Genomic DNA, 16,392 nt, shown 5'->3' on the forward strand with positions numbered 1-16,392 from the left:
TAAAGCTTAGCTACATTTCACTTAAAATTGACCTCTGTATGTTAAATTTAAAGCCTCCAGCTGTTTGAGTAATTTGAGTTGTAAGTAGTTTTGTGCTTTCTTTTTGTTTCTGTGGTGGGTAAAAATAGATAAATAACAGTCACACTGACTACTGAAGCTATTATTTCTTGCACTCCTCCTTATCTACCCCTGCTTAGAGAGTCACACAAACTTTGACATAATGATCTTGTGTCTATTCTGTCACTGACTTAGAGACTACTATCAGGTCCCTTAGTGTCTGGAGACTACAAGAGTGTATCTTTTGCTATTTTCCTTTATATTACTGTGCTCCAAACAGAAATAAATTACCCAGTAATCAAATGGTCTTGAGTTTGTCGTATCACTCTGTGCAAAAAATCAGATAGGTCTGACTTGTGTTATGTTCATCTTGCACTGTTGCTGTGGATGTTAAGGAAGAAAAGAAGAACATGTATTGAAAATGTTTTTAAAATAAAAGACAAAAAAGAAAAAAAGTAATTTAATGTTGATGAAGCATACAAAAAGTAGCATAAATTGTTACAGATGTGTTTATGTAATATATTTTCTTTTTTATTTCATAGGATGGGTAAATACTCTTGTTGGAGGACAGAAGGAAGGTGCTAGAGGTTTCATGTTTTTCATCATTAATGTGGACTTGACCGAGGAAGGACTTTGTAAGTGAAGCACTATGTCTGCATTCCGTGTTATTCCTGATCTGATGGGATTGTGTTTGTATTGAAAGCGACTAGTTGTGTTTGTAACTTGAAAGCCAACTTATTTTAATTAACTGGTTATTATTCTGTGTTTGGATTGTTTCAGTATGCTAACATACTTCATCTAACATAAGAAACCATCTTATTTTAAGTTTATTAAATATTTAAAAGTCAATTTCTTTAAAAGAATGGCTGTTAATACCTTTCTATGGTACTTATTCATACTATTTAGACCTGAGTTAAATTATATTGTAAATTAGTATCTTAATGCAGGACATGATCAATGCAGTTCTCAGGATTAGCTGGGGACCTAAACATTTACCTTAAATGCGTATTTTGAGGAAAAAACTTTGCCTGTAGGATTGCATTTGTGCTTAAATATCTTGATGTATCAGGGTTTTAAAACCAAAACCTCACATATTTGTGTTAATCAGAATTTTTTTCTTTGTGCAGAACTGAGTGAATTACTAAGCATTTTTTCTTTGCAGTGCATGTTGAAGATATTATTTTGCACATGTTTCAGTATATTCAAAAACTACGTACAGAAGGACCTCAAGAATGGGTTTTTCAAGAGTGCAAGGTACTGTGATTGGTACTTGAAATATGCAGTGGTTGTATTTTCACAAATTTTTGGATTGTAAGTAGAAATAGATTCCTTGGCTGTGGAAATAGCCTTTAGTAATCACATGGTAATTAAGTTATTAATTTTAAAGGTGCAACATGACATAAATGCCAAGTACATTCAGAATATATTGTCTCCATGTAGATGTGAAATGCTCTTGTAGAGCTGTGAGTTGACATTTTATGATAGCATAATGGAGGTGGAGAAAGAAGTATCTTTGTCTGCAAGGGGTTTGCATGACCTTCCTTTGCCTTCACTGGAGGACAGGGGGAAGCATTTGCTGTTAGGAGTAACATTGAACTGGAAATTGAAATGGCTGTTGTTCTACCCCTTCTTTCCTCTTCTGTCAAATTGTGTAGTTGAGATTGTAAAGGCAGTAGGACGTGTAATCTGCAGTTTGTTCTCTCACTTTTTTGAGAGGTGAACTAAAACCAGTCTTTGGTGAACTGTTCATGCTTCTTATAAGTTTGTATGGTTCTGTGTGCACAGAGCAAAAATGTAAAATGTTCTGTTAGAATTTAGTAGTACTGCACTTCTCAGTAACAGTGTGAAATAAAAGGAGTTTTATTTACATATATAGTCTCATTGGTACACTACAAATACTTGGGTGAAGTGTTCCATCTTTGCTTTATTTGGTGGAAACTATTGAGTGTCTTCTGTCTAAGAGTAGAAATTCTGCAGGCGCATTAACTTTGTTTCTTGCGTTTTAACACTGTATATCTGTAGAAGAACCCTCTTTACCCTCTGCTAAAAGTCCCAATGGAATTGTTTCACTGTCATTGTAAGTAAATATGATATATGAAAGAGGTGGTTCTATCCTCCCATCTCATCCCTGTGTCCTTCCCTTGCTCCTCTTGTATCAGCCTGTAAGATGAGTCAGAAGAGCTGGCAAACTAGTCTGAAAATAATCTTCTTTTGAATTTATTTTCAGCTGTATTGTGGAATTAATCAGACCCTCCACGTGGTTTCACAGAAGCATGGATTGTCCTTTATAGTCTTAGATCTCTTCGATTCACCCTTACCACTGTATCTGAAGAATTATGTGTTCTATTTCTGTATCTAAGACAGCATTAAGAGACATCCTTTTTCTGTCTGTAAACTTACCTTTTGGCTGGCTGAACAAAAGGAACAAAAAAGGAAGAGGGGAAGGCTTCAGTTCATTAACATACAAGAAACATTGCACTGAAGCACTATGCATTGCTTGTGTCAAATTTGGTGTGTTTTCAAATTATCAGGAAATTTAAATATATTAGGTATGGGACAGGTCTCTTACTATGAACAGGACTCAAAAACACTTGTATAACACTTCACAGTGTGAGACTATCTGAAATTGCTTGTTGAGTTTTGTGCAATTTGAATATTACTGAAAACTTCTGTGTTAGGTGCCTAACTACTACAAAATAGGTAAAACTCCTTATTTTGCTTATGTTGTAAAAAGGAATTAAGTAGCCAATAATTATACTTAAAATATTGTTTAATACATGTTTTTCAACCCTTCCTACATTGTTTCCTAGGATCTAAATGCTGTGGCATTCAGATTTAAAGATAAAGAACGACCACGAGGTTATACATCAAAGCTTGGAGGAATGTTGCATGTAAGTGGAGGGGGAGTTGTTTGTTTGGTTTTTGTTTGTGTGTTGGTTTTTAATAATATACAAATCATTTATCAGTATGTGTGATTATACTCTTAATAAATACCAGTGTTTGCAAAGGTCCTTTGCATTTCCTGAGCTTAGGAAGCTAATATCATGCTGCATAGATCTTAGTTTTGGCAGTCAATAAGTCACATTTCCTTCACCCTCTACGGTTTTATACTTCTATATTGGGTAGAACTGATTTCAGAGTAAATGGAGTTGCTATTGATATGTTTCAGTGTTTTTTTCAGCCATACATACATTGTCATTCTGTATCTACCTGATAGCTAAATGTTCTCTAGGGAAATAATAGAGAAATGACATTTTATCATAAACACAAGCACTGTGTTTCCAAATGCTTCCATAGTTAACAGTGTGGAAATACTGCAGTAAGCAGAAATATTGTATTAAAGTAGCAGATTAGAAATGTTTCTTTCTACTAATGTGATTATTGGTACTGAAAGAATCATGTAGCTTATACTTAGTCTTTATACTACTTGCAAAATTCAGTTCCTTCATTTTGCACTAAAGGAAGATTTAGGTGGGGGTTTCTTGTCTAGTGACATTCATGTAACTTTTATACACTGCAGCCACTCTCCGTTGCATAGCTAAAGTCTACATCTACTCAGAGGCATTTTTTGTTTCTTTGCATGAATTCCTGTTAATGCTCCTACACTTTTAATTTGTAAAGTCTAAAATAATGATCTTTAATTTTAGAGTTGTCTTTCTGTTTACTAAAAAGCATTAGACTTAAATGAAAATATTTAAATGGATGTTTAAAGGAGCTCTGATTTGAGAGCTGTTTCTTGCTTTTGTTCTGTCAAGTGCATAAAATCTCCTTAACAAATGGGCTTCTGACTTCTGAAACAGTCTTTCAGTGGTCTGTATTTGTTGGATCATTCTCGCTTACGATTGCTCTCTCCAAAAATCAGGCCAGGAAGTTGCTAGCAGTGTTCCGAAGAGCAGGGTATTGATTCAGGACTTTTTTTTTCACCGCTTTTCTTTTGATGTGCTTTGCAATATGAATGGTAATTCTGATTCTGCTGTTAGTTGCCTAAACACTAATAGAAAAATAACTTTTCTAGTTCTCTTTCTTACCTCTGAGTCATACTAAGTTTATACTTTGAATTAACCAAGCTGGAACTGTTTTTTGGTGATTTCATGCACTTCAAAATACTAGCTGTTTATCATAACTTGGAGAAGAACCTGTGTATACGTTAGCTTGAGTAAATCTAATGTCATAAGTTGTTACATGTTTGCCAAAAGGATTTTAAAAGCCTTTTTGTTTAGCAAAACAGAAGTTTATCCTTAAAGCACATTTGTGCTGGTCTAAGGCGTCACACCTAAGGTCTTGCTATCAAATTATATCAATTATATTTGTCACTTATAGGCTTGATGTTTTCCAGGTAGTTGTTCCCTGGTTTGCAGTGCCCATTTTGTTTTGTGTCCTTAATTGTAAAATTAAAAAAAAATAATTTTAATCTGATCATCATATGTTGATTGTTTTAGTCTGTTTTATTACATTATGATCTGACATTACTGAAAGGTAATCACAGAATCATGATATGATTGATGTTGGACTGGACATCTGGAGGTAATTTTGTCCAACCCTCCTGCTAAAGCAATACAAAAATATCAAAGTAACCAAATAAATTTTATCCTCAGTTCCAATTGGTGGGCAGACTGTGGCCTGTGTTTGTAAAGGAAAGCAAGTATAGACTTTTGGTCACTAAATCTGTATTCCCTTGGTAATTTCATGTTAGAAGTGCATAGATTACTTAAAATCTCCCCTTGAAATTGCTTAGTCTGCTTAGCTGTTTATGGAGAATGTAGTTAAATGAGCATTCTTTTGATGTACAGTGAATATTTGGACAAGACATTTAAAATTTTGGATCTTTAGCATTCACATTTGAACTTTTTGTAACACAGATTTGGTTCATTGTCTTTGATCTCCACCCCCTCATCCCCCTCTCTTTTCTAAAAGCTTTTGTGTGAGTTACTCTGTGTTCTGGAAGGAATTTTACTGTAGCTTTTTGTATAATGTGTGTAATTCAGAAAGCCATTTTATAATAATTCTGGTCAAAAAATTATACCTGTATGGAAAATGGAAAGTACTCGGTGCTTAGGTCACCTGGTATTTTTCCCTATGTAGTTTTCCTGTCAACCACGCTGATAACTTTCAGAGGAATTTTAACTGATTTTTCTTCTTAATTGCAATGTACCTTAAGACATTTTCAGTTTGATCCTAAATAAAAACGTTAGAATTAAAATTGTGTAAATTTGTATTATGCTTTTAGATAATTGAAATATACTTTCCTTTAAATTACTGTGAATAAAAATAGAATTCTTAGAGAAGGCTAAAAAACCTAGGGGGTTTATTTCGTTTGGTTTATTTTTTATTTTCTTTGTTATGTTTTGTTTTTCCGATATGCACTGTAGTGAGTACTTGGTGTTCTTTTGCCTTTAAAAATATCCTCCAGGGGTCAGCATTTACCATGTTATTTTTACTTTAGTTACTTCAAAACAGTATTTAGAAATGAGTGACTTTTTATATTGAGACATAAAATGTTTCAAGAGAAAAGGATGGTAAGATGCAGTATATAAAAGTACCTAATATAGGAGAAATATGATTGCATAATTAGAGTACTACTCCATCTTCTTTAGTTTTAAGACTAAGATTTTAAGATATCTATACACTTGTAATTTAAAATTACTAAAGTAATACAGATTTAGTGACCAGAAGTATACACTTTTATTTCCTTTACAGAACAGTAATTTTTTTCATGCTTAGCTTTTGATTAATTCATCTACATGTTTCTGGGCTTTGTTTTTTAGTATTATCCTATAGAAGAAGTATTGGCTGCTGAATATTTGCTTGAAGAATTCAGGCCTGATTTAATAGAGATGGTACTGGATAAATTGAGACCAGAAAACGTTCGGTAAGTTAAACTGCAATAACTTTTATTTTAACCAAAGCATTATAAGAAAGCAGATGAACTAATGGAAACACAAATTCTTAGGTGTGTTTTACAGCTCCAAAGTAAATGTAACTGAAAAAGAGCTAGTTGTTCTGTGTGTTAATGTCTATGCTCCCCATTGAAAATAAGCACTCTTAAGTGCATGCGACTCTTCCTGTTCAGACAGAAAGGTCCCTTGAGTCCTTTCTATACAGGATGCCTTCCTCAAACTGAAATTGTTTTTGGGAAGATACTTGCTCGAAATAGCTCAACTGTTACTAAGAAAAAGCCTGGTAAAATTATCCTGCCTCACTTAATTCTTGGGACATTTTATATGGAGTGCTCTAATATTCATAATTTGGAGCTAAGTTTGGGAATCTGTTAAGAGGATGGCTTTTATCTGATGTATATATTTTACTTTCCCTGTGGAGAGCTACAGAACTTCATGTATATTAGCAGACCCTCTCAAAAATACTGATTGATGTGGGTAGAAATAGCTGTGTCTTTTAGCTTTTAAAATCTCTCAGACTTTCAGAGCATCTCTTTGTTGTGTGACCATACCGCATGGGTGCTTTTTTGCAGAGTGAATGTGTTGTAGTACAAATTTCAGGGCTCATAATTGGTCAGAGTAGATGTTGAAAGGAAAACGGGAAGCCTCTCTCTCTCCTGTGCTTTTGAGGACCTTGAGTTGTCACCCAAGTAAGGTAGAAAAGGGAGACTGAAAGAACAAATGTACCCAATGTCTATTCAAATATCTAAAGAACAATAGTGTCACCAGGATGAGGGAAATAATGCTGTGCTGATATGATGACTTACAAGTGAAAGAATCTGGAAGTTGTAGAGAAGAAAATGAGGGCTGGTGGAAAAAAAAAGAGACTCTTAACTGAGAAGAAGGAAGGGCTGGGCAAATGATTAACAAAGGGAGGAAGAGCCTGGGACAAGAACACAGGCAAAGGACATCATGGGGATAATTTAAGGGGGGATATTGGTAGCTGTGAGGAGCTGGTATCTCAGTCAAGGATGGAGAGAGAGGCTGGCTACTAGAACTGTTGGGGGTGGTGAATGCAGATTGGACAAAAAAAATGAGAGGTGGGATAGGAATTGAGACTAGTAGGCAGAGTGGAGGTGTTTAGAGAGCAAGTCTAGAAGAAAAGATGATGTCAGGCTTGGCAAGGATATTCAACTGAGAGTTCTGAATCATGGAACCAGGGCAAGCAGAAGAGGCAAAGAGAAGAGGTCTGAGACAAGGAGTCTGAGGTAGGACGGGAGCAGTACTGATGGGACCAAGCCAGGAGGAACTGAGCAGAAAAGCCTGTGCAGACTTAAGTGCAGTATAATCTACAAAGGGCAAAGAAACTAAAGTTTACCAAGTCTTGCTGTTTTTTTTTTTCTCCTCTCTGTAGATCTAGCTTTTTTCCTGTTCTTCCCCATACAACTTCTGTTTCAGTTCTTACAAAATAGAAATGTTCTGGAATTACATGATAAGATGCCAGTACCATGTATTGTGTTGCCCGACCTACCAATGTAGTTGGAAGGTGTGTAATGAAAGTAACAGGAACCTGCAGAAAGAGAAGAGCGGAGATTCAAGGTTAAGACTGTTTAATGCTGCTCAGGAGAACTGAACTCCTTCTTTATTTGTCACAAGCTTCCTAAATAGGATGAGGCAAGCTACTAAAACACACTTTTCACAGCAAGCCAGTAATTAATCATTCCTTTTTATTTTCTTAACTATGCCTAAAATCTTAAGGCCTGACTAGAGGGATTGCTGAGCACCTGAATCCACAAACAACTCAACAGAAGCTTTGCTTTTAATCTATGAGGTGTCATACAATACAAATAATATTTTCAAAAGTGTTAAAATGAATAGAGACTGTATAACATTGTGGATTTCTGTATGCCTCGGCTTCCTATCTATGAAAATAATGTCTCTTGGGATATTTTAAAATATGAAATCAATTCCTGTAACACTGGGGTACATTTTAGTAATTCTATTTATTTAGAGAAAGAGGTGAATATTCGAAAGAGAAGAAGTCAGGTCATACATCAAGCAAAAAATATAAATTATTGAATAACTGTTTCTTAACTGGTCTATGCACTGAATAGGACAGAGGTTCAGTAGGACACTGTACATATATTTATATGTATGTATAACATTGTACAGTCTAATTATGGGAAGGTTGCATGGGCAACAGTTATACTAGCACTTTGAAGCCTAATTTTCTTTTTTTTTTTTTGGCTATTTAATTCTTTTATTAAATCTTTTGTGTATATTGTAATAAATTGTAATATTAAATTAGTTGTGTAGAGATACTATTAAAATGTATTAAAACATAGAAACAAGCTCTTGCTTGTGATTCTGTGTATCAGTGTTTGAACACTTGTTTATCCGTGTTTTGGAAGCCAGATAGATGATACAAAAATTATTTTTGAGGGTCTGTTTCTGAAGATGTTCCACACTGAAATTTTCAGACAGTGTTGGATATTGAAGGGCAGCGAGGCATGCATTCATATATTTCTAGAGTTTTTATCTTTTAGCTTTCTGAAATTACTGTGAATCACTTAAAAGTTTGGGCACAAATCTTCACTATATTTGTTTGTATGACAAAAATCTGTATTTTACATTCATTTAGTTTAAGATGCATGTTACTTTATTTTCAAAGGATGGTATATTTCAAGTAATGATTGGATAAAATAGGATAAAATTGGATTATGATCTGTATTTGCAAATGTCATGGGGTTCTGGTGTTTCTAGGGGTATACAAGTAATGAAAAAATAAATGGAACTGCCTCTGTCACTGACAGTAGTTGCCATAGTAATTAATGCCCTTTGAAGAAGGGCCTATATCTTTGTGTGTGGGTGTGCATCTATGTGTAATGTGTGTGGGATACTGCAACTGAAGCTTGACTATTTCAAGAGATCATATTTTGAACAAACAATACTTAGAAGAAAATTTCCAGGTTCTCTTTCCTGTTGTCTTAAATACTTCTATGTTGAATGTATTTTCATGTTGCTTTAACACCCAACTTCTTGGGAATTTGATACAAGTGCTTACCTTTAGCATAAACACTGTTTTTAGTAATTAAAATATATATAATTCTTCTCTGAAGAAAGCTTGACCAAATTCCACATGAATTTCAACTTTTAACTGATTTTAAAATTGCTTACAAGCAATATGTAAACCATTTTAAAAATACTGAGTTAGTAAACAAGCTACAGGTACTAAATCAGAGCTTATGTTTATTACACCTTCACATAGCTTTAAAATGTGGCTCTTAACATTACAAGAAAACAGTCAATGTTATCTTAGGAAAGGATACCTTTAGTGATGTAAATTGGGTCTTTGGTATTAGCCAGAGAACTTCCAAAGCATCTGCTTGCTTAAATTTTCAAAAATTGCTAGAGGAAATAACTATATGTAAATACATTCATAGACTCTTTAAGCTTATCAGATGCTGCTGGGTACCACAGACCACTCACCAGTTTTCTTTGTTACTCCTATTTCGGACTCCTATTACGGGCTATGCCGGCCTTTTGACACTTCCAGTTGACACCACTTCAGCATAAAATAGCCGTAATTACTTTGTTCAGAAGTTATTAGTGTGAGAAAGGGAAGTGTCAAGAGGTAGACGATGGCATGGAGACTGAAGCAAGAAAGCTTGTGATCAGCGGATGGTATCGTAATTTAGCCCCACGCAGGACCATGCTACGCAGTCTCTCACTCACTCCCCCCACCCTCCAGTGGGACAGGGAGGAGAATTGGTAAGAAAAGAAGGTAAAACTCGTGGGTTGAGATTAAAAAAAGTTTTAAGAGAATAACAGAAGAAAAGAAAAGAGGGATGGAAAACAAACAAAACCCAATAACAGAACATACTGAAGCACATAATTTATATATTCTTTTTGTTACAGAGATTTTAGTAGAGCTTAAAAATACTAAATGCAAGTAGGTTAGTTCTCTGAAACTTAAATACCAACAGCTGTTCTGTTAAGGCTTAAATATACATACGTTCAAACTAGAGAGTGACCAGAGAGTGATTAACTGCAGTGCTAATAGCAGAATTCAGCAAAGCACTGATATTCTAACATGGCTCTAATGAGGTCTGCAGAACACTTACAATGATGTAGCAGCAGGCATACTTTGAATTTGAATGGTGATGGTACAGAGTACTGATAAATGTATTGCTTATTATGTGTAGACTAAAACCATGCTAGTGTTTTCTACTGCCATAACTATACATTCACATCTTAGTTCTGTGTTCAGACTACTTGTCTTCTCTAAAACTGTAACCTATAAAAAGAAATCCAAAACGTCAAACCACATCTGAGATTCTTGAGTGTCGTGTTGCATGTCTATATGACACGATTTTTCAGTATAGATGCAAAAGATATAGTCATGCTTCTATATAGCTTGGTTATGATAATACTGCAAGCTGATTTTTCTCAGATGTTAAAATGTAAGTCCTTTCAATTTTACTGGGAAGTAAATGTTTTTATTCAGGGTGTCAGATGTTTAAAAATCTGAGCTAATTAGACTTTCCGATTTTCACATGATTGAAACAAAATATTAACTTGTATATAGCATGATATTCCTATTTTAAGCATTTATCTTTTGAACTTAAAAGTTCTTTTACATAAATAAGTTACTTAAAAGTATAGTAAAATATAACAAGGAATATAATTTTGTAATATTTTTTAATTTCAAATTGTTGGCAAGATAAAATACCTTGGGGGAAAAAAAGAAACCTTAGTTAAATATTACTACTTTTTTTTTTTTTTTTAAATATTACTAAAACCTTTTTACAATGAGGGTGGTGGAACACTGGAACAGGTTGCCCAGAGAGGTGTTTGATGCCCCGTCCCTGGAAACGTTCAAGGGCAGGTTGGATGAGGCTCTGAGCAACCTGATCTAGTGGAAGATGTCCCTGCTCCTTGCAGGGGGGTTGGACTAAATGACCTTTAAAGGTCCTTTCCAACCCTAACCATTCTATGATTCTAAAAATGATTTCATGGTATATTACAAAGGTTCAAGAAAGCCACTGTGGATTTGCATTTTTAGTGGGCTCTCTCGAAAGCGTGAGTTGAGATTATAGATAAAGGGTCCCCTTGTGTTCTTTTTTTTTTTTTTTTTTTTTTTTTTTTTATTACATCTGTATCTGTGTGCATGTAGTAAACTTTCAGTCCAGTAGCTTGTTTCCTCCTTTTGTCTTTGCTTGAGCTGTATGGCAATAAAAAACTGTGGACATGTGAATTTTAATATCTATATGTGTTCTGGTTATCTGCTATTCACTGATATTTATGCTTATGTTTACCTTTCTATTCTCCCTTTCTGTGAGAGAATTCGTATGTGTCACATCATCCTAACATTGCCTGGGGTGGTTTTTTTCCTGTTTTGTTCTTTTCTTTTTATACCTTGCATAGATTGTGTCTTGCAATGGATTTATTTTCCATTGATTTGAATTTTATCTTCGTATTGTGGTTTTATTTATAATTTCATTTTCATAACTCTGTTGTTATTCACCTACACTAAGGTCTTTTCTTGGCATATCTATATTGAGGTAGCTGCATTTACAGTTAGAGACTACTCTTCGATGACTTTTTAAAAAGTTTAGTTTTTCAACTGTTATTTTCTTAACAAACTGTGTTTTTAAAAAGTATGGAAAAATATCCATACTCACAGATGGTAACAAGCATCCATATGTGCTTCTATTTGACTGAACCATAACAGGAAGTTTTCATATTCTCCTCCCACTTCCCACCCCCACACACTACTTGTTGCATTTAGTGGTTTAATTTCCCTAAGAGAGAAACCTTTTTAAGATGTAAGTATCATTTTTACTTCTTCAAACTGCATTGGGTTTTGCCAGCCATCTGTGAAGATAAGGGAATAGACTTGGCGTGTGTTGCAATCTTAGCTGAAAAATGTAATTTTCCCATAATTTCAATACAATTTTTTTTCCCCTCAGCATCTGCAGAATAAGTGCTCTTATTAAAATTTGGGAAGCTGGTGACTCATCAGATTAAGCAACAACGGACATTTTCTCCTGCATAGTAAATGGACTTTTTTCCTCTCTTGATATCTGAAGTGTAGCACTAGTACTATCCTGGAGGGGAAAAAAAATAAAATTAATGCCAAAAATGTTGATATAGAAATTTCTAAGGGCTAGAACTTCACAGATACTAAGCAAACAGTTATTTCAATGCAGTCAGTGATCCTCATCCCTGATGATAAATATGTTACAAATAGGGAGTATACGTGTTTATGTTTTAATTGCATTATATCACAGTTTGTTCACTTCTGTTCACTTCCCTCCACAAACCATTCTGTTTGTGGAGTTAGTTTTATTGAGCCCTAACAAATAACTCATGCTTCTGCAGAATGATTAGAATGCTGCACCCCAGCACCATCTCTCTGTGTGTAGTTTCCCCTCGTACTCTGTTTTCTTATAAGATTTGTGTCGAAGTGGCCTCACATCAGTTTCCCTGATGGTTTTGGGGGAAGTTACAAACAAATGTAGGCTTTTGCTGTTTTTTTTCTCAGTCATGTTATTTTATGCATTTGAATAAGATATGTGTAACTTTTCTGTTGTTTGACAATATCATAATTTGGAAGACAAAGTTTAAATTAATTCCTAAAAAAAGCAATTGTATATTTTTTTTCAACAAATCTTCTTTGACATATCTATTACTAATATCACAAATACTGTGGTCTCAAAGTCTATTACTTTTTCACCCTTAGAAGTTTAAGTTTTGTTATGTCCAGAACATAATAGTTTTTAATGTTTTGTGGAAGTCTATTCATTTTAAAGCACACATTTTCTTCTTAAGTAACACTATTCTGTGGATCTGTTACTTGTACCTTCATTTTAGGATTCAGGAGAGTGAAAAACAAGATAGTATCTAGTAAATATGTATCACATTATAGAAATTGTGCTTGTTGTTGAAAATTGACCATAACTGAGGACTACAACAGTTTGCATGTACAAGAACGTACACATAGAAGTAAATTGCATTTATAGCTTCAGCTATGTTCCATGTTCATGAATGGCTCGGAAGCCTAATTGCCCTGGTTGAGTTTAAGTATGTTACAAGCAAGTCCTATTAAAGATTGCCTGATTGTCCATCTTGCTTATCCAGTGCATTTCAACGTTGTCTTAAACCATGTGTGTGGATGTTCATTGTGCTAAGCAGCACAACACAGAAATGAAAAGCAAAAGTAACATTACATAACGGGTAACTTTAAAGGTGCATCATTATACTTTTAGATAACTGCATAGCACTGTACTTCTACCTGTGGTGCTGCTTTTCCCCCCTTCTTTTCCTGTCCTGGTGTTCATTGCGGTTGGTGCTTTTATCTTGATTTAGGTTGTAAGTCTCAGGCAGATGAAATGCCTTTTGGTTTGTTTTGTTGGTTGTGGGCATGTTTCTGATAGCTCAAAATGTAACTAACCATTCCAGTAGTGATTTAGGGCATAGGGAGGGATCCCTTGAAGCAGAACTGCTTGAAGAATTGCAATGCCAATTTCCACAGTTTCATTTTCTATAAGTTGAGCAGAAAGAATTATTTTTAGCTCTTTATTTTTAGTATGTCCCTACAGCAAATGTTTAAATGCCTGGATTGTCACTACTGCTTGAGCATTGGTACGTTGGAGAAGGGTGGAAGGAGTGAGTGTCGAATAACAGACATCTGTGTGTTAAAGCGTAAAACACCTTTGTCTTGCTGCTCAGGCCACATGATTACTGGAATTTTACCAGCATAATCTTTTAGCTTAAGACTCTTCTTTTTTTTTTCTTTATTTATTTTTTTAATCGGCAGAAAGGCCTGGTAGGTTGCTCTAAAATTCTAATAGACTTTGATTCTCCCCCTCTAGTCTGCCCTGGTGAGACCCCACCTAGAGTACTGTGTCCAGTTCTGGAGCCCCCAACACAAGAAGGACATGGACCAGTTGGAGAAGGTCCAGAGGAGGGCCATGAAGATGATAAAAGGGCTGGAGCACCTCTCCTATGAGGACAGGCTGAGAGAGTTGGGGCTGTTCAGCCTGCAGAAGAGGAGGCTCCAGGGAGACCTGATAGCGGTCTTCCAGTACCTCAAGGGGGCCTACAGGAAAGATGGGGAAAGACTGTTTAGTAGGGCCTGTTGCAATAGGACAAGGGGTAATGGTTTTAAGATAGAGGGAGGTAGATTTAGATTGGAAATTAGGAAAAAATTTTTTACGATGCGAGTTATAGAACATTGGAACAGGTTGCCCAGAGGGGTGGTGGATGCCCCGTCCCTGGAAACGTTCAAGGCCAGGCTGGATGAGGCTCTGAGCAACCTGACCTAGTCAGGGATGTCCCTGTTCCTTGCAGGGGGGTTGGACTAGATGACCTTTGAAGGTCCCTTCCAACTCTAACTATTCTATGATTCTATGATTCTATGATTTTTGTAGTCTCTTAGCAACTTCATCCGTACATGGTAGAGCTTTTGCTCACCAGCTGTCCCAGTTAAAATGCAAAACAGTAATAGATTATTTCTATGGCTGATTTTAATGTAAACAACAATCTCTCTAATAGATTTCACTTTGTTGACTGAGCTAGTGCCTGCTGTGTACAAGAACAAATATTCTCTAGGATTAAAGTGCTTAATTCTTTACTGAGTATTTACTTAGTATTGTTCCTTTTGTATAAAAAAAGAAATAGATGTAACATGCAAACAGATATGAAACCATTTTATATGAAGTCACAAGAAAAATGTTAACCCTTTCTGTTGCCGTTTGCAATGTGAGATGAAATATGTATCCCTTAAAGATGAATATTCTCATTCTGGTTTGGATATTACATAACTTTTGCAGAGGAGCTGTGGCTGGTATGTGTATGTGTGTGAGTGTTCATGCTAATCATGTGGTTCTTTCCAAGGTAGAGAGTAAAAATTTCTCCCTTCCTTAACCCAGAGGAAATCTTCATCCCTGAAACATGAGACTTGATTGCCCCTTTTTAGTGTGTATGATTTAAAATACTGTCTCAAAAATTAAGACAGTCTGTGGTGCAAGTTCTACTTCAATTTTTTAGTCTATTTCTAAAGAATGTGTCTTTACAATCCCATATGACTCTGAGATTTACTTCTCATTTATTTAAATGCATCTAATGCTGGCTATTTACCCCACTGTTCTCCTGCTACTCAAACTGCAAAGCACAGGTTAAATTATTAATAATTTGAAAACCTTCATAATAGGGGCATCTAGAACTAAATAAAGCAGAATCCTGTTTTCTTCAAGCTTCTTGAATCATTTAGTCATTTATATGTAAAAATTAGATTAAAAAGGAGGGATGAGAACATAGACATTTACAATATTAATAGTCAACATATTTAAACTTTTCAATGTATTGAAAATTCATCCCAATTATATTCTCTAGTAACATCTTTGTAAAGTAAAATGCTGTAGTTTGAGGCACATCCGCATGCCTATTCTGATTTATGCCCCACTTCACTGTTCACACTGGAAATACACAATAGAATGTTCCTGGCCTGAAGATACTGTGATTAAAAAAAGAACACTTAACATTGCATATATTGTGGTGTTTCAATGTACCTTTTAGCCATCTGCACAAGATTTGACAAAGCTTGCTACTGTGCTATTCAGCATCTAGGGATTGTTTAATACATGTAGGAAGTAGTTGTGCTACCTTTTGTGGCCATTTCAGAATTCTTATGAACATCTATTTACTTTTAAAGCTAGCTACTTGTTTCCATTGAATACTCTTTTGTGTTGTAGGTTGTTAAAAATAATAAAGGAGTTTTCTTGATAACTGTTATGAAGAGTACTGAAAAAATACTGATAAGTTTGTAATTTTGTTTAATCTGGATTTCCTCTTATTTAGGTATATTCTTTAGTTCAAGGAGCATCTGGATGATGCTCTTAGTCATATTGTTTAGTTTTAGGTAGTCCTGCGAGAAGCAGGGAGTTGGACTTGGTGATCCTTTTGAGTCCCTTCCAAGTTGATGTATTCTATGATTCAGGTTTCTAACGGAGTATAATTCTGTTGTATTGACTGTAAAGTACATTAATCTTCCTCCTTTTCTTCACTTGTGTTAAAAAAAAAAAAAAAAACAAACCCAAAAAAGGAGGGTGAGAAACAGATATTGATCTGAAATGAGAGTGTGAGAACAATACAAAATGAATAAACTCTTACTATTAGATAATGAATGAGAGATGAAACTGCAATAATGTAATCTCAAATGCTAGGTCTGGTATAAAATTTCTACAGTCAGTATTTTCAATTATCTGAGTTTTGATATAGGTGATATGAAATAATGTTATAGTTACATCATTGATTTTGTAGATCTCAAGGACTACTTTCTGTGTTTTCTGGAACAAGGACAAAGTCAGAAAAATAGAAATTGCCTGCAACAATAATTATGTGTAACTCAAAGTTGTAACACTTTAGAAAAATGGTAAAATTAAATTATGCTGAT

The 16,392-nt window shown here is 34.9% G+C and overlaps 1 protein-coding gene across 7 annotated transcripts in view; it reads left to right on the top strand.

Annotated features, from left to right (window-relative positions):
• IDE (insulin degrading enzyme) overlaps positions 1-16,392 on the top strand; it is a 68,276-nt gene that overhangs the window by 21,518 nt on the left and 30,366 nt on the right. For all 7 annotated transcript variants that reach the window (XM_086751835.1, XM_086751838.1, XM_086751834.1 and 4 more), the window contains 4 exons: positions 600-692; positions 1,220-1,311; positions 2,868-2,948; positions 5,823-5,926. In XM_086751835.1, the coding sequence (XP_086607961.1) occupies positions 600-692; positions 1,220-1,311; positions 2,868-2,948; positions 5,823-5,926 (370 nt within the window). The remainder of the gene's footprint in view (positions 1-599; positions 693-1,219; positions 1,312-2,867; positions 2,949-5,822; positions 5,927-16,392) is intronic.

This window comes from Chlamydotis macqueenii, chromosome 7, assembly GCF_036417535.1.
Source record: "Chlamydotis macqueenii isolate bChlMac1 chromosome 7, bChlMac1.mat, whole genome shotgun sequence".
Taxonomy (NCBI): domain Eukaryota; kingdom Metazoa; phylum Chordata; class Aves; order Otidiformes; family Otididae; genus Chlamydotis; species Chlamydotis macqueenii.